The 19,213-nt window shown below is 39.1% G+C and overlaps 1 protein-coding gene across 1 annotated transcript in view; it reads left to right on the top strand.

The window, feature by feature from the left end:
- The window catches only part of Macrod2 (mono-ADP ribosylhydrolase 2), a 1,849,434-nt gene that overhangs the window by 1,668,147 nt on the left and 162,074 nt on the right, over positions 1-19,213 (top strand). The window contains exon 10 of the mRNA XM_028755287.1: positions 18,916-18,963. Within this exon, the coding sequence (XP_028611120.1) occupies positions 18,916-18,963 (48 nt within the window). The remainder of the gene's footprint in view (positions 1-18,915; positions 18,964-19,213) is intronic.

Genomic DNA, 19,213 nt, shown 5'->3' with positions numbered 1-19,213 from the left:
CAATAGTGCTACTCCCTGGGTCAAGCATATATAAACCATCACACATAATTATAATAGTAAGTACACTTCAAACTCATTGTCAAAATCTCCAACAATCCCAGCATATTTATACAATGTTACAGCATCAGACACTTATAAATCATAAATTAAAAATGTGAAATAAAGACAATGTCTAATGGAATATATGACTGCTGATATAAATGATATATATCTGTCATTAATTTGAATTTATGTTTCAGTCATAACCATACCATCTTTGATTTGAATATGATTTGTCCTAGCCTGCCATATGTATTTTCTACACTATCTCTAACTAGAGTTTTTACCTTTCTCAACACAAAGACAATAATAGTTCACAAAAGTCATATTCATATGAAGACAAACTACTTTGCTTAGGGATAACTTGATCTCAAGATTAGATAGTCTACAAACAGAAATCTGAGACAAAAAGCAGAAGAAACCTATTCAAGTTAAAGTCATAAGCAGCACACTGAACAAACAAACTGTGTTCATAGACTCTATTCTTACTAGACACTTAGGACCAAAACCCTACTGTCAATTTCCCTGAATTCCAGTTAAATGGGAAAACAGAAATTGGCAAAGAAAAATGAATTTGTTCATAATTTGGCCAAGATGGCCTGGGGTGGGGGCAAAAAAATGTACAACTTCCTTTTCTTTGTGCCTGGGGCCATCTTCCACTTTGTAGAAAGCCCTGAGCCAGAATCTAGAACCACATCAGGTTAATTGTAAAGCAGGCTCTTCTGTCTTATACTGGAGGAAGGGGACCTGGACACCAGGCTTCATCTGTTCTTTCTGTTCTACACTAAGGAATATGGGGTCTTAATGATTCCCTACTTTTGTAAGAAAATTAATCAAAACAAACAACAGAACAAGGATTTGGGGGTGGGGTATAAGAACCCCACATGTTCTGGGTCTGGTGGCGTTCCTTATCCCTTTGTGCATTAATTGAATCTATATTGGTCACCCTTTGTACCTTTTCTTTGGAAGTGAACTTTGAGTTCCAACCCTGTATGTCTGCCAAGCATATTCACTTTAAAAATAAATAAATAAATAAATAAATAAGGCAGTCTGATAGCCAGTGGGGGAAGATACAAGTGTCTCTTCTTAGACCAAGAGTTTTCAATCTATGGGTCATGACCCTTTTGGGGGGATCAAACTACCCTCACAGTGGTTGCCTATAATATATCCTGTATATCAGATACTTACATTGTGATTTGCAGCAGTAGCAAAATTACAAAGCAACAAAGAAATAATTTTATGGTTGGAGGTCAGCACATCATGAGGAATTGTTAAAGGGTCACACCATCAGGAAGGTTGAGAAGACCTGACATAAACTATCATTTCCCCAACCAGGGCTTCAGCATAGGATCAAAGTTATGATATTCACTGAATGAATAATGTAGAGAATCTGTTTTCAACAAGATACCATTTCTTTTCATGGTCTAATCAATTAATTCTTATGATAAAAGTCACAAAACATAGCTACCATATTAATTCTGTATTGTGATTTTATTGCAGTGGTTTCATTTAAGGTGTTCTTGAGGTTTATCTGTATTAAATTATGTATTTATTTGTTCTCTGTAACGTGCACACACACACACACACACACACCACACATATGGAGGTCAGAGAACAACTTTCAGGAGTCAATTCTCTCTTTCTACCACATGCTTCCAAGAAGGGATTGAACTCAGGTCATCAGATTAGCTGTAATCACCTTTACCCATCTCACCTTCTCAGTTCATCAGCACTGAGAGGGACCCTAAGCCAAGATAACCTCTGTGGATATGATAAGGAATAGCAGGAAATGAAATCAAAATATAAGAAACAATAGGAATATGCTATGCTCAGGTACAGAAGGGTTATGGATATAGAGAAAGATGCTAGGACAGCAGGAATCTCAGGGAGCAGATGGGTGATATCTTACAGTTATTTTGTTGTGACGAAACACTATGACCAAAAGTAACTGGGGGAGGAAGGAGCTTACTTGGCTTACATATCCCAAATCATTCATCATTGCAGGAAGCCAAAGCAGGAGCTCAAACTGAGTAGGAACCTGATGGTACAAGCTGTTGCCGAGCCCATGAGAGCAGGTTGCTATTTGCTGCCTTGCTCATCATGGCTTGCTCAGCTTGCTTTCTTATAGAACCCAGGACTACCAGCCAAGGGGTACCCACATCCACAGTGGTCTGCACCCTCCCCCATTGATCACTAATTAAGAAAATACCACACAGGCTTTGCTTTCAGCCTGTTCTTCTGGAGGCATTTTCTCAATTAAGGCCCCCTCCTCTCTAGTGACCATGGGGTGGAAGAGGTATAGAGGAACTAGGACTAGGTCTTTCTTGGGATCCCTTGAGCTTTCTCAAGAGGTTGGTGAATTTGCTCTTTTGAGTGAACATTCATAAAAGGAAAAATTATTTATGAGACTTTGTTGTGGACCATTTAGTTTGACCTGGACCAGCAGCTGTGGGATGTGTTTGGTTTAAAGTCAGTAGGATAAGGAAGAGTGAAATAAATAGCAAACACCCACATTGGGGTATGGGTTTTAAGTAAGCCAAAGGTGATGGCGCACAATGGTATTTCAGACAGCTTATGGCAGGCCTGAAAATGGATAGCAAGTCGGTTTCTTTATTTTATAACCTGACACTCTACTTTTTAGTTCTAGAAAATGAGCCATACTTGAATAAACTGTGGCATGCAGCTGGGAGGCAGCAATATATTTCAAGCTGAGACCAGCATCTGTCATTGTCCAAGTGGTAATAGGCAAGTCCTCTCCATAGCATAGTCAGAGAAGTCTATCATCTCTTAATAGGACGTGTTCAGAACACTAAGGAAGCCGCATTTTTAAATGGCTTGTTGCCCGTTGCTTCACCATGCTTCTCTTCCAATATCTATAAATGCACTCATGGAAATGTTCCTAATTAGTCAAGCTGGTATTTCATCCGGGTTCTCAAAGTTTATCTGTCTCTAGATCATCTGGGCAACATGGCAGGTGAGAAGCAATGGGGAAACGAAAGCTCTCACAGGTTGACAAAGGAGAAGGTACATCATCTGCAGAAATGAGGTATCATAGAGTGAATGGTTTGACCAACAGAGTCTATTTTATCATGATGTAGGCTGGGGTGGCAGGCATGTTCTGAGACCTTCTGGGCATGTTCATGGTCATATATCCCTGTATTCATATGGCTTTCCCTCTAAATGGCTTGTGATCTGTCTTTCTCCTTGCATAAGAAAACTGGTCACAGTAAAAAAAAAAAAAAGAAAGAAAAAAAAAGACCCCTCTAATGACATCACTTTATATAATTGCACTTTTAAAGCTCTATATCCAAAAATAAACGGAATTTACCAGTACTTCATTCAAAGGCACAGTGTATGAAGAGTTTAATCAAATGTTAGAGGGGACATAACTGAGCCTATGACTGTGTCTATCAGAAAAATGTAAGAAAATTGCAAAGAAGAGAACCCGCAAAGATTTCCATAACAATTTGAGTTCTTGCTGGGAGGTGAATCACAGTTGACTTTTTCCTTCCAGAGGTATTATTTGGAAGCAGAATATGGCAGCTTTATGGAATTATCATACACTTCGGTTGCAAATAATTTATAGTTCCAGTGCACTGTTACATGGCCTAAAGCAAATAATCTTTCTGTGACTCAGCTCAGAATCTCTTTGTTCTTTATTTTAAAGGTTCATATTTTAAAATGTGTAGAATTTATCGTGTATACTTTCCATTAACTCTAGGAGGAAAGAAGAGAGTTTCTGATGGAGAAATGGAAGTCAAATTTTGTCAAGTATAAGTCTAACTAAAGAAGTTAAGGTTGCTAATTTTTCTCATATAACAATGCACAATTGAAATTTTTATAACTTTGTCAATGAGTCCTGATGTTCAGAGCTTGAGACCCCCCCCCAGATACCCTAAGTTAGGAAAGGTCTACATTCATTCATTAATGGCAGTGATTTCCATCCATGGATGATTTTTGTCCTACAAGGGCATCTTGAGATACTTTTGTCTTTCATAAATGTGAGAGAAAAAAGACTACTATTGTCTGGTGGGTCAAGCATACAGATGATCCTAAACCTACAGTGTGCAGGGCAGCTCCCTGGAACAGCATACAGAGCCCAGATGTGCAAAGGCTTAACTGTTCTGCCTGCTGTAATTTCCCCTCTTCTCATTCTGGATGCTGAGTATCTTTACCTTTGCATAGGTTTTATTTCAGAGTGTTCTACTTGATAATGCCTTTCTCAGACTCCTTTGTCTAGATGGTTTCAATTCTTTACATTTGCTGTGATACGCACACATAGTTCTCAGGGTTGAAGATGCAAGGGTGGTAAGAACACTTGGAACATGGTGGTAGTAGGGCATCCAGTATGATAGCTGTGTGTTCTGTGTTCATGGTAGTCAGGAATTCAAGGAAACCTGTCGATGACTATAGGGTTTATTGGGGCAAAGTTCATGAAGGGTATGAACTGGAGCAGAGAAGAAAAGTCTACTGTTTTCTAAGCAACAGAGAGGGCAAGTAGCCTGGGGATTAGAAAAAAAGTAAAGCCAAGCAGAAAGATTGTTTCCAATTTGTGAATCTCTGAAAGCCATGTGTTTCAAAATTATTTGATCACACTGTAAACCCTGAGATTTACTGAAAAATACTCTTTCTAGTTGTTGTTTAACCCTTTAATATCTCTGGCTGGAATACACACACACCCATAACACACACCTTTAATCTCAAACAATGAAGGTAAAGTTAGTTTGTAGAAGGGATCACCCATGTTTGAAAATGATGTCTAGTTGAGTAGCAGACAAAGTGATGAATCAGAGAAAAAGATTAGACAGAATAAGGTATGCCCAACTCTCACAAGAAGAGAGAGAAAAGGGAAGCTTGTGGCACGGAGAGAGGAAGGAGGCAGTTTTACTGGAATAGTTACAGAGAGAAAAATTGAAAAGGGAGAACAAGCTAGACACGGTGAAGAAAGAGTAAGCCAGAGAATGTGAAGGATCCAGAATAGAACATACTGACAGAGTTAGTCTGAGGCCAAACAGAGCAATTCAGGAGAGGCTGAGAGAGAAGCCATGTTGAATCAGTCAGCTTTGAGTGGAGTTTGAGCCAAAACAGCTGAGATGATCCAGCCAGTTAGGGTTCAAAAAAAATTATAAAGGGTGAGCTTATTCAGCTGCAAGTCTCAGAAGAGGAATTCAGTCTAAATGTAGGTAAGATTGTAGAGTCTAGAAGCTTCCAGGTCTAGGCCCAGGTTAATAGACAGAAGCAGCAAGCCTCAGAGACAACAATTATTACAGAAAATAAAAGTTACTTTTACAGGTGTATGCACAATCTTCTCAAAATTAGCAATTAGGACTAGATATCTTTCAGTAAGTAAGAAACATAATAGATTTATGAAGACGGTTCCCATCTACCTTTGTTCAACAATTTGACTTTATGCAGGTAAAAAAAAAGTCATGCATTTAATAGAACCTTTACTTCAAATTTTTAATTCTTATACTGTCCTCTTCTTATGCCAAACAATGGCAGGAAGCATCAACAGCTTATCAGCTCTGCCATGTTAAGGGGACATAACAGAAGTTCCAGAGGGAACTATGTGGCCAAGCTAGGATGTCTAGTAGGTTATGTTTGTTAAATGCATTTTGACTAGAAATTCTCCCAATTTGTAATAAGGTTATCAGAGTGTTATCCATCCTATGTAGAGAAACATCTACATACAACAGGAATTAAGGTACAAGTGAGAGTACAACTCTATAATCCCAGGACGCAGGACGATGAGACAGGAGTATCACAAGACTGTGGCAAGCCTGGATCACAAAAGACCCACTCTTAAACAAACAAACAAAGAAGAAAAGGTTTAGTTTTGCCTGTGACTTGAAAACTGGCCTTCTGACATCAGTCCAATGTCACAGGTACAGCACCTGTCTTCATAGTGATGGCAGCAGACAGAAGCTATAAAACCACAGGATAGGAGCCAAAGTCACTCACCTCAAGCCTTCTTCCTGTACAAGCTTCTTCCCATAGCAATCCTGGAGTTACTTTTTTGTCCCCAAATTAATGTATCTTTTTGTGATAGCATCTTACAGTTTCAGGCTAAGTGGGGTCCCTCCAGTTACACTGGGTCTTCACCTGTCCTCTTTCCTTCTAATTAATTTTTCAAGAAGAACAATGAAACCCATCTGCTATGAGTCAGTAAGGCTTCTTTCTCTTGCCTTGCCAATCTAATGTTTGGAAGACTGAAACTTGAAAGCAGCATTAGTGTCAGGGTGGCAAGTTTCAGAGAAGGATAATCAAGGTCTAGTGACTATTTTCCAGGGAGCCAAGCATCTGTGGCATTTAGGAAAATGTTGTTGGGGTTGTCACCAGCAGAAATAGCTGGTATAATCTCAGATCTGTGGCCTTGGGAATGTATTGTAACTTTCTGGCTTTCAGATTTACCAAATGCAAGTATGAATAATACCAAGGCCAATACAAGGAAAGCACTGTAAACACTTACTTGTACAGGTGTGTAGACTGAGGGCCACATATTTTAAAATATATACATTTATATATTTGTTTGCATCTTGATAAAAATGTAAAATATATAGTTTAACTTTTGTGATCATTGTTGTAAAAATATATACCTTCTTCACACAAAAATCATACATATTTTTATTTAAAAAGCACACAAGCAATAAGAAAATACATACTGATTCCTAATCTATGACCCAGAGATCAATCATATGTTGTTATATGTCCTCCTGGTCTTTAGAAATAGAAAATGTATACAACCCGAAATTCTGATGTATCCCCTTCTTCCTGTCACTCAACACAGATAATGAGCACTTTCTCTTGTCAACATATATTCTTCAATTATTTTAATGGAGCCAAACTTTACTCAAAGCCTTGTCCTGAACTTGGGACAATTTTTGTGAACCATTTTGTATTTGTAACTTAAGGGAATAATCTTTATTGGTAAATATTCACACTCTCTCTTATTTTAAATACTTTTTAAGTGAGCACACACACACACCTAGATACATGTGCGTGTGTATACATGCACATACTATGGAAGATGCTTGAAGGTCAGAGGATAACTTTGTGGAGTTAGCTCTCTCCTATCTTCATATAGGTTGGAGAGACCAAACACAGGGTGTGTGACAAGTACTTTTACCTAATGAGCCATTTTGTGCTTTGAAAATATATTCAAAACCAAAGCATTTTTGCTGAGACTTCTCAAATTGCTCACTGTGTTTGCCGCCCTGTAGATAAGTGCCATGCATTACACAACTTCAGGGATTTCCATTTCTACAAACAAAACCATAAACAGCTATGCCTACTGTTACATAACCTACTTTACATTCCCATGGGTAGCCAATGAGAACTCTTTCCTCCTGGTCTTCTCAATGAAGCATAATCTTGTGTTTTGATGTTATCATTTTTCAATATAAAATAAGGCAATTAGTAAGAAACTATATTCTATTATCCATATGGCTTATTCATGCTTTCGTCTATTTATTTTCATTTTTCTTTTGTGTGTGTGTGTGTGCCCATGTGTGCATGTGAGCACACACACACACACACACACACACACATGCATTCATGTGAGTGTGAGTGTGTATACATGTACAAACTATGGAAGATGTTTGAAGGTCAGAGGATAACATTGTGGAGTTAGCTCTCTCCTCCTGTCTTCACATAGGTTGCAGAGACCAAACACAGGCTGTGTGACAAGTACTTTTACCTAATGAGCCATCTCCCCACATCTAGATCTCCAATTTCTTTGTACAAAAGTACTGATTATATCCTATATTTTTTATTGGCATTAAATCTTTCGCTTGTTGGTCTATAGGATGTCTTTGTATATTAAGGACCTCAACTCTTTTAAATATATGCTGCAAATAGTTCTGTAGTTCAGTATTTGTCTTTGTAATATCATTTTTAATGAAATAATGGGATAGGATTTTTTTAATACACATAAAGAATGTAGAGGAAAAAGAAAGATTGGAGTGTTTTTTAAAACTACTTTTAAAAAGCTAATGGATTCATCAAAAAAAAAAAACCTTGAAGATGATTGTGGTGGACTTTTAGGAGACTGGCTAAATTCTAATAGAATTGTTTTTAGTATTACTCTTGAGATATTCTTTCTGACAATACCACCTGCTCCTGAATTTCCAGATATATTAGGTAGGAAGAGAACCCCCACCTTAAAAAAATACTGTCTATATCCTAAACCCCACTCCTTATATGTTGGGTTATATTGAAAACAGAAAATAAAGATTCAGTTTAATTTGCAATCAGCAGACTTAAGATAACAGTATTTCTCTGGGATTTTTAGATGGAGCCATTAGAATCAGGCCTAAGCATCTTTAAGACTGGAAAGGACAGGAGGAAAGAACCAATAGGGGATGTGCTTACAAATGGATGTTCAGAAAGATGCAACACTGTTGAATTTGAAGATGGAGAGAGAGGGCTATGAGCCATGTCATGTAAGTGCTTCTATAAGCTACAAAACTAAGGAGATGTTCCCCCTTCCCAGTTTCCAGAAAGCAGTGAAGCCCTGCTTTACAGTTTGACTTTAGCATAATTGCGTCCTTATTGAACTTTTACCCTATAAACTGTAAGATTAATAAATCTGCCTTGAAAAAGAAAAGAAGTGTCACTGTGTAGCTTTAGCTGGCAGGCGAATTCACAATGTAGACTAAGCTGGCATTAAACTTACAGCGACCTAGCTGTGTCTGCCTCTCCAGTGCTGGCATAAAAGAGCAAACCACCACACCCAGCAAATCTGATTTTTTTTTTAAGGGACTAAATTAGAAATCTGCTATAGCAGTGATAAAAGCTTATGTACCAGTACTCTTTGAGAAACTAAATGAACCAAAGACATGATCAAAACCCCGTTTTCCCAATCCGATTTGCTTTCTCTCCCTCTCCAAATGGCACATCTAGGATATAGAAAAGCTAGAGTGAATGAATGTGAACATTGCTTTAATGACAATCACTTAGAGGGGTGTGGCGCCACATTTGTGTACATTTCCTATGCAGATCACATTGATGTTAGAATTCTACAAGGCATGCACTGGGTAATATGATACAAATGAGTTCACTGCCTTCTTAGGATGGAGTACTAACTACTTCCACTTGATGGGTCTCCAAAGCTGCAAACACAGTGTGCCTTCAGTGAATATCCAGTGGAGTGTTGCTGTAACCAAGCAACCTGAATGCTGCCACAGGCACCAGGCATAAGCAGAAAGCAATTGGTCCCTTCAGGAGGGGTGAGTATGAGGGCAGTTCATGCTGATAAACACCAAAACAGACAATGGAACATGAGCCTTGACTAAGTAGTGTGATCTTACTAGAAAGTTCTGAAAAAACAGAAACTTCTTCAATGCCACTTGAAGCAGGGCATGAAGTGGTAGGTTTAAAGAGACTGCAGTAGGGGGCTTTGGCCCTTCAACAATTTACCGTTTTTTTATTTGAAAGCACAGAGGCAAGGGTAAAGAAAGTAAATTTCTTTTGAGCAATAGTATATGAATGAGGAAATTCCAATAAAGCCCCAGAAGAAAGAATAAAAAGTAATCAAGAAAGTAACTCAAAATTTCCTGACCTATGTTCTGTCACTGATATGAACAGACTGGACTTCTCTCAACCAGGTGACCCTGTCCTTTGTCTTCTTCATTTGTTATTTATTCCATGAATTACAACAATCACATGACAGTCTCAGCCTTCCCTGTGTAATTTTTTGGTGAGATTTTTATAATCAATTTTCTCTTCCTCCTCCTGCTCCTCCTTCTTGTTCCTTCTCCTCCCTCTCCTCTTTTTCTTTTCCTTCTTCTCCCTCTTCTTCCTCATCCTCTCCCTTCTCCTTTTCTCTTTCTCCTCCTCCTTCCTCTCAGCAGGTCTCCCTTTATACAGTAGCCCTGGATGAATTCACAATGTAGTCTAAGTTGTTTTTCAACTTGTAACAGTCCTCCTGCATCTGATTCTAAAGTGCCAGCATCATGGGAATGCTAGTATAGTCAGATCTAGGACCTCTTTAATGGGATGACCATGACGACTAATACCTGGCATGTATTTGATCACATGAATTTCCATGATACTTAGGAGCCCTTGGGATCCTTAAGTAAGTATCATTTTTCCAGTGAATTTTCTCTCTTCTACTTTCAGGTTGCCTATGTATCTGGTACAGCTCTCTTTGGTATAGAGACAAGTACACAGTCTGAGCCTAGTTTGATGTCTCTTAGCCATCTTCAACTCAACACATCCAGAACAACTTTCCATTTACTCCTAATTCCTCCTTTTCCCAAATTCCAGACTCTGTAGTTAGTACCATTGTGTGCTAATCTGGCTGAGCCAGATGTAAAATGATGAAAAGAAGCTCTTTTTTTGATAAATAAACATTGATATATTAATGACAACTGAGTGCTCATGTTGACTCACAACCAACAAAGTCAAAACAAAAAAAAAAATCTTTTCGCTTTTCTTCATCTTAAAAATTTTCAGCCCTCTCAAGTACTCTATACAAAGTATATTTTTTCATTAGATGGATTCAGTGGTTCCTCATATTCAATTTAATGTTAGAAGTTAAATCTCTGTAAGGATGGTCCCTCAACTGTCCATGTTGGTACAGAGTTTCTGCCTATCAAGAGTACTGATAAACTAGGAAGATCCCAGCATCTTCCATAATTCAAGGAAATAATAGACAGTGTTATTTATTCTAATAATATTGCCTTTCTTTTTGAAGACAAATGGTTTCCAGAAACTACTGGTCATGAAATATGAAGATGATAGCACAAGAAGCCTGTGGACTGTGAGCACATGTAGTGTGAGCCACCACAGGGGTGTAGAACTGGTGACCTTGGAAAGGCTCACCTTTTTATATGAATGATTCTAAAATGGTGATGAGGGTTCTGGATAGCATGCTTCAGGTTATTTCCTTGGGTTGGGGAGGATGGCTCAATAGCTCTCTAGAGTAACTTTGCCATTCACTACATCCTTTTATCTATGTAGCTATAGTCAGTCCTCTTTGAAGCTAGACTCTATCCATGCATAAACCTCTGAGTCAAACTAAGGAGTATATATGGCCCATGACAAGATCTATCCAGCTGCATGGCAGCTGGGTGATTTCAAACACAAGCATGATTATGCTTAGCCCTCGTTTAGGCAAAAACAGTAACAGTAGAAGGTCATCACAAGATTCATTATAGATGTCCCCAAAGATGAGCATCTACTTTCTTCAAGCAAATGGATCTAGAATGGCAATGTGTCTAAAGGTCTCATTCAAAAATGGTCAAAACTCTGGTTTCTGGATTTCTCTACCACAGATTCTTGTTTTAAAAAATTGTTTTATTTATTTTTATGTATACAAAATTCTGCCTGCATGTATGCTTGCAGGCCAGAAGAGGGCACCAGATCTCATTACAGATGGTTGTTAACCACCATATGGTTGCTGGGAATTGAACTCAGGACCTCTGGAAGAACAGCCAGTATTCTTAATCTCTGAGCCACCTCTCTAGCCCCTCTATCACAGATTCTTACTTAAAAAGTTTTGAATATGTCCTGGAAGTTTGCATTTTATTATTATTTATTAGTTTATTTATTTACTTTGCAGCTTTCTATCCCTTCTCTCTTTCCAATCTCTCCATCTCTCTCCTCCCCCATTAACCTGTCCTCTTCTTCTCCTCAGAAAAAGGGAGGCCTCCCCTGGGTATTAATCAGCCTGCACAGATAAAATTGCAGTTTGATTGGGTGGGTGCATCTTTTCTATTGAGGCTAACCAAGGCAGCCCTGTTAGGGGAAGGGATCCAAAGGCAGGTAATGAAGTCAGAGACAGTCCCTGTTCCCACTTTAGGAGTCCCACATGAAGACCCAGTGACACAGCTGTTACCTGTGTGCAGAGGGCTTAGTTCCATCCCATGCATGCTCTCTGGTTGTTGCTTCAGTCTCTGTAAGAACCTATGGGCCCAGGGTAGTTGATTCTGTAGGTTTTCTTATGGTGTCCTTGACCCTTCTGGCTCCTTCAATCCTTCCTCCCCCTATTCCACAGGATTCCTCAAGCTCCACTTAAAGTTTGCCTGTGGGTCTCTGTATCTGTTTCCATCAATTGCTGGGTGAAGCCTCTATGCTATGCTTCTGTCTGCAAATACAGCAGAATATTATTAATAGTGTCAGGGATGGGTCTCATGCTAGGACAGTCATTGGTTGGCCCCTCAAATTTTGCTCCATCTTTTACTCCTACACATTTTATAGGTAGGGCAAAATTTAGGTCTGTGGATTTGTGGCCGGGTTCATGTCCTAGTCCCTCCATTGGAATCGTTCCTGGTCACATGAGATAGCCAGTCCATATCCCCATTGGAAGGAGTCACTCTCATACATTCCAGGGAGTTTCCATTGCCTTGGGTTTCTAGCTCACTCTGGAGGTGCCCCCTCCCAATCTAATTTTCTCTCCCAGTAGTCTGTCCCTCTGTCCTCATGTCACCTCATCTCTACTGTTCTCATTCCCACCTCCTTCTTCACCCAGTTCCCTCCGTCCAGCCACTCCCAATATCTAATCAATTTCCCCTTCTCAGTGAAATTCAAGTGTCCTCCCTTAGGCCCTAGTTACAACTTAACTTCTTCAGGTCTGGTTTGTGGCAAGGTTATCCTGTAATTTATGACTAATATCCACTTATAAGTGAGTACACCATGTTTGTCTTTCTGAGTCTGGGCTACCACACTCAGGATGATTGTTTCTAGTTCTTTCCATTTGCCTGGAAATTTCATGATGTCATCATTTTTAATAGCTGAGTAGTATTCCATTGTGTAAATATATACCACATTTTCATTATCCATTCTTCAGTTGAGGGACATCTAGGTTGTTTTCAGTTTCTGGCTATTATAGCTAAAACTGCTATGAACATAATTGAACATGTGTCCTTGTGGTATCTTGGAAGTTCTTTTGGGTATATGACCAGGAGAGGTATAACTGTGTCTTGAGGTAGATCTATTATGTTTTCTGAGAAATGGCCAAATTGATTTCCATAGTAATTGTACAAGTTTGCACTCCCACCAGTAAGGGAGGAGTGTTTACTTTGCTCCAGATCTTCACCAGCATGAGCTGTCACTTGAGTTTTTGATCTTAGTCATTCTGACAGGTGTGAGATGGAATCTCGAGGTTGTTTTGATTTGCATTTCCCTGATGACTAAGGATGTTGAATATTTCTTTAAGTGCTTTCTGGCCATTAGAGTTTCCTCTTTTGAGAAGGAAGTTTGCATGTTTAACAAGTTTTCGGGTAATGATGAAACTACAACTTGAGAACTTGCTTCAGAGTAAGGAGAATTCTCTTTGTATTTCGATTATTTGTGTGTGTGTGTGGTGTGTGTGTGTGTGTGTGTGTGTGTGTGTGTGTGTGTGTTTTCTACTTTCACATTCTATTAATAATGTAGAGCTAATGAAAAGAATAAAGATAGGTCTCAAATTATTCAGAACTATAGATTATACTTTACTAATTATTGTAAGTATGTATTATCTATTGTTGGGAAACAAAGTGCTTCTCAGAAAGCAGGTGGAATGACAAAAAGCATCCATATTAATTCTGTCACCCACAGAGAAGGTGAAATGGATATAGCTAAAGCAGGTTAGCCTCTTCTTTACAAAGGGGCTCCTGAAGTAAATATGGCAGCAGTTATCCCAAACTGGTTATCCAAAAGAAACTGGTTGGCTTTCACATATATTTTTATTAAAATAAGAACTTTAGTCATAAAGGTATATCCTGTATAGGACTCAACCTGATGGAGACTGATGGACTGAATAAAGCCTGCATCCCTTATGAAATTAACATCAAATGGATCCCTTGAGAGGAGATGGAGTTTTAGTCTTCGTGTGATGTACACCTAGGAAATGACAGGGATTCTTCTGGAACTGGCATTTTGAAACACACAGAGCAATGCCGACTGATGGATTGCTCTCTGTTTTGAAATGGTATTTGTATCTCTTTGGCTAGAGACCTTTTATTGCATTTTTGTCCTCTAACAAAGATGTATGAAGCTTGAAGAACTGCATAAAAGGGCAGGAGCTCTGTGCCCACATTCCATCAGTCCCCTAACTATGTTCAAATTTGGAGTGCCATGACTCCGTATCTCCTGAGGCTATCATCTGCTTTTATATAATGTCGTTCTGCTTCCTGGTACTGTCAGGAAAAGAAGCCCTGCTAGAAATATGGATACATATGACTGAAACAAGCACACTGCATGAAATAATGTTGAAGTAACTTCAATTTAATTAATACGCAGCCATATCAGGTATTTTCTAGATCAAACATACTTTCTTTTTATCGTAACTCAAAGACCAAAAGAGAATCAGGAGGCCAAGGAACATTTCATATAATACTATAGCAAGTCATAAAGAAAAGAAGCTATCATTCAGAACTCAGTGCATAGTTCTGCCTAAAGTTGTTTAGCTGTTCTGGTTTTCCTCATAAACTTTAAAGACTTTTATTGGTCTTTATTGGTCAGACTTTTCTTTCTTTTTAAAAAACTTTTCTTAGGGTTTCTCCAGAGACAGATGAACACACCTTGTGCAAGCACATATGGAAAACAGTTATTATAAGGAATGGCCATACAATTATGGAGTCTGACAAGTCTCCAGACCTTCAGGCAGGAAAATAATCCCAAAGAACATGTAGCACAGCTCCCACTGAGACCAGTACCTGAGAATCAGGAGGCCAATGGTAGTAGGGATCTAGTCTGTCAGTTCGAAACCTGGGTCGTCATGACCCCTTTAGGGGGTCACATATCAGATATTCTGCATATCAGATATTTATATTATGATTCATTACAGGAGCAAAATTACAGTTATAAAGTAGAAATGAAATAATTTTATGGCTGTGGGCCACCACAACATGAGGGACTGTATTAAAATAAGTATCAGCATTAGGAAGGTTTAGAACCACTGGTCTAGTCTGAATATTCGTAGGCTTAAAACAAAGCAAGAACCAATATTTCAGTTTGAAAAGGGAGAGAAGAAACAGTGTCAAAATGTGAGAGCCATCAAGCTAGCCTGGGGACAGAGGACTATGAAGTTTACCCCTGTTACAGCTGAAGATCAGCTGTTTTGCTCTATGGGGACTCCTATGCTATCCTACAGCCCGCCCATGTAGAGGAGAGCATCTACTCTGCTCAGTCTTCCAGTTTAAATGGTAGTCTCCAGAAACACTCTGAAAAACGCACACACAGAACGTTGTAGGGTGCTTTGAGACTCAGTAACACAGCTTGTAAAATGAACAATTCATTACACCTGGCATGGGAGGACCTTTAGTCAGAAGAGACCATATAAGTTTCAAGTTATCAAGCCCCTTCATTGAAGGTGTTTTGACTGTTTATATAATATATATTACACACACACACAGACACACACACACACACACACACACACACGCACAGTACCAAATGTTTCCCCTCTGCATGTGATTAAAAATAAACAAAGAAATAAATAAATGCCTGTCCTGAAGCAAATGTGATACAAATGTGGAGATAGTTTATGCAAAAGATAATCCCAGGAAACACCAGCAGGAGAGAGGAAGAGAAACTGGGAAGGAAAGAAAGTCAATAGGTTAAATCCAAAACCACTTACAGTCTACCTCTAGGTCTCAAATTGGATGAGGAAGGATGACTTATAGAAATCATGTGGAACAAGCTTGGGATGTTTGTGGATAAGCTTAGATACTGGGAGCTGTTACTCCAGGGTGGTAGGCTGGCTCCTGCGACATATTAATTATACAGAATTTCTTGAGCCAGCTCTAGAAAGCAAAGAGAACTCACAGGCAAAGGACCCACATGGCAGAGGTCACTCTTGCATGTGTTTTAAAGTGTCAGTAAACAAGGATGTGTAGCCAAAAGACTACCTTTTCTGGTAATCAACTACCTCCTCTCTTTATCACCAGTGACTCTCAGGTTACTTTTTAGATGACCCTTTACCTCCTCTAGACAGCTTCTGTGGATTCCCTCTGACTTTGCTGTCTCTTATCTGTCCCTGATAGAACCTCTGCTCACCTACAGCAGCATGTCAGTTCCTGCTCTGATGCCCAAGTTCTGCCTATCGTGACCTGCCTTGTGATTTCTGTAAAAAAAAAAGGGGGGGGGAGAGATTCTTGACCTCTGTCTTCAAGGACTACTATGCTTCTTGTATGTTGTAGTGCTTAATAGTTACCAAAGGAACAGAAGTAGAACACTAGTGTCATATTACCAAATAATTAATAGCTTTAAATGCTTATTCTGTGCTAGCTGTGTGTGCACACATCTCCATTTCTAGAAAAGCTGGCTACATTACTACCCCTCCCTTTCAGATTAAGAAACTGAGGATTGCACTGTTTTATGTCACATTCCCAACATTGCATGGTTGTCTGTGGTTTGTCCATTTAGTGGAAAGGTCTTATCTTTTCTATTACATAAAATAAATGGCACTGGGTACCAAGAAAAAACGAAGAAACTCAAGACGTGGTTTTCATCCTCATAGTCTTCATGAGGTGGACATTTGGAAGGCAGATCCTTCCAAATGACATTTTATGCAAATAACAATTTAGCACTTGATGTTGTTTCAATACTTGTTCTAGAACATTGCATGGCGTCATCCAACTCAGTCCTCAGAAGAAGTCTATATAATAGGCATTGTTATCATCACTCATTGTGACTAAGGAACCTAAAACCCAGGAAGAATAGGCAACTTTTCCAAGATTACATAGCTAATAAATGGGTGGGCTGAAGAGCCAGTGGGCAGACCTGAGTTCAAGTGTCTTTAAAATATATATTCCTAAGACAGTAAAAATAAGATCCATGAAAAATACGGTTAACTCAAACTTACTTCAAATAGATGGTCTGGAAGCCTTCATAGACATACTTTATGATTCAGCTGCCTCTTGTCTATTTCAGTGAAACCTGCACCAGAAAATGCAGACTTAGCTTTGAAGATTATAAATGGAGGGGGGGGGAGAAGGAGAGGGAGAGGGGGAGGGAGAGGGAGGAGAGGGAGAGGGAGAAAGAGGTTCACTAGCAAGAATGAGGCAGATAGAGGAAGCTAAAGGAAAATATTATGGTTTACCCTCCAAAGGTCTGTGCTCTAGAAACTTGGTTTTCAGTACAATGGCACTGAGATTCTAGGCCATTTACAGGTGATCAGATCATATGGGCACTACCATAGGAAGACATTAGTGTGGTCCTCATAGGACTTCGTTAGTGCTCAGATTCTATACATATAGGACATAGAAAGAGAACTGTGTCTTTTCCTGCTATGTTACTTACTCTTAACATGTGCATGTGCTTATTTTGTAATGCCATCTGCCATATCATAATATAGCCAGTGGTGCTTGACAGAGGCCTGAACAGATGGGACTCCACTATCTTACACTTTTATCCTCCAAAACTGGGAGCCAAATAAACCTCCTGTGTCTGTAAAGTACCCACTTCAAGTATTTTGTTATAGCAACATAAAATAGACTAACATCAATATTACCTTGAGGAAACAAAGTAGTTGAGTGTTGCCATCTTTCTAGGTGATAACATAAATATCACAGGGTAAGGAAGCTACTGGAATCAGATATTGTTGACTTTTAACTATCAGAGGGAAGAGTCAGGTTTTCCTTTTTGCACAGGGGGCTGTTATTATGAAGCTGTAGACCAAAGTGGAGCTGTATTAAGACTGGGCTGGCAGCCACATTTGAATAGAAAGTGTGTCAGAGGAAGAAAACAGAATGGAACAATTGGGAAACCTCCAAGAAACATAATTCAAAGGAATTATTAGAATGGAGTGCAGTAAAGTAAGCAGGGGGAACCACTATGTAGGCCTTGACTCACATTTAGTGTCGGGGATGCTGTAAGACAATACCATACATAAATGGGGAGGCTTATAAAACAGAAATTTATTTCCTACATGCTAGAAGTCTGGTATGGCCCAAGTTCCTTACAGAGGGTAGCTTCTCTTCATTCCTTAATGAAATAGCAGAGACTGGGTCTCACCTTGACCTCTTCCTTAAAGCAACAGATCTCATTCATTAGGGGTCCATCTTGGTGACATAATCATCTTTCAACAATCATGACTTTGGGGATAAGACTCAACACTTAAAGGGGTGGGGCACACACTCAGACCAAGGTAATAGATATAAGGAGCATTCAAGAAGAGGCACAGCAGACTGTAAGTTCATAAGAGTAAGTACAACCTGTTAGGGTGATTGACAATAGAGGCAGGAGGATTGAGAGAATGTTTTTACATGGCATTATTATAGCCTTGCCTAAATAGGAAGACCATTTCTCAGTATACACAGAGAGAGAGAGAGAGAGAGAGAGAGAGAGAGAGAGAGAGAGAGAGGCCAAGAGAGAAAGAGGCAAAAGACGAAACGGAATGAGAGTAACCTAGCAAGCATCCCACCGTAGTACAGACGAATCATACATCCTTGTCCATTTAGAAGGTGTTATTCTGGGAAATGAAGAGGATTGAAGAGGAAGGAGACCACCAATAGGATCTGTGGGAGCAGAAGGTGGAAGGTCTGCCTTACTGCAGAGCAGCATTTTTCCCCAGCAGTGTGGAGAAACAAATATCAGTGTGTCCACTGTGTTGACACTGGAGCTCAGCAGAAATGCTGTCCTTGAGTGTAGACTCATGGGATTTAAAGTTTGTAGGTAACACTTTCAAAGTATTGAAATCACCAATGTGATCACACATACTTTGTGTGCTTATTGTGGTGCTTATATGTTGTCATAAACAGGAATGTAACCTCCAATGTTAGGTTTTGCTGGAAGAGTGCAGTTACTTCAAGCTCCACATGATGACCCAGGACAATGGCTGCTCTAGTATTTCTTTCTGCTGTCCTTTTGTGTTTCTTTTGTTATTTGATGAGTCAAATTGGAAAATTCTTCTGTTTCTTACTTTGATACGAGTCTTTCCTTTTCCAACAGATGATAACAATGAAGAAACAGCAGATGCTGATATGAAAGAAGATGCAGGTAATAAGATTGTAATTTTATTATTTGGGGTAAAGTAAGGAACCAATTTTTCTTATACGAATCCTGTAATTTTTAAAGAAAGACAGAATACGATTAAGGAAATAGAAAAAAATTAAATGTGTGTTCAACATCATAAAATAGGGAGGCAGCCATAGTAACTTTTAGGCAAATATAGTTACTAGGTTTGAGTACTAACTTTGAGGTTCTTGCCAGAGTAAAGGAACAAAATAAAAGAGAAGGAAAGGAAGGA

This window comes from Grammomys surdaster, unplaced genomic scaffold (genome assembly GCF_004785775.1).
Source record: "Grammomys surdaster isolate TR1022 unplaced genomic scaffold, NIH_TR_1.0 129, whole genome shotgun sequence".
Classification (NCBI taxonomy): domain Eukaryota; kingdom Metazoa; phylum Chordata; class Mammalia; order Rodentia; family Muridae; genus Grammomys; species Grammomys surdaster.
Note: the sequence above shows the minus strand (reverse complement) of the source record. Positions and strands in the feature narration are given on the sequence as shown.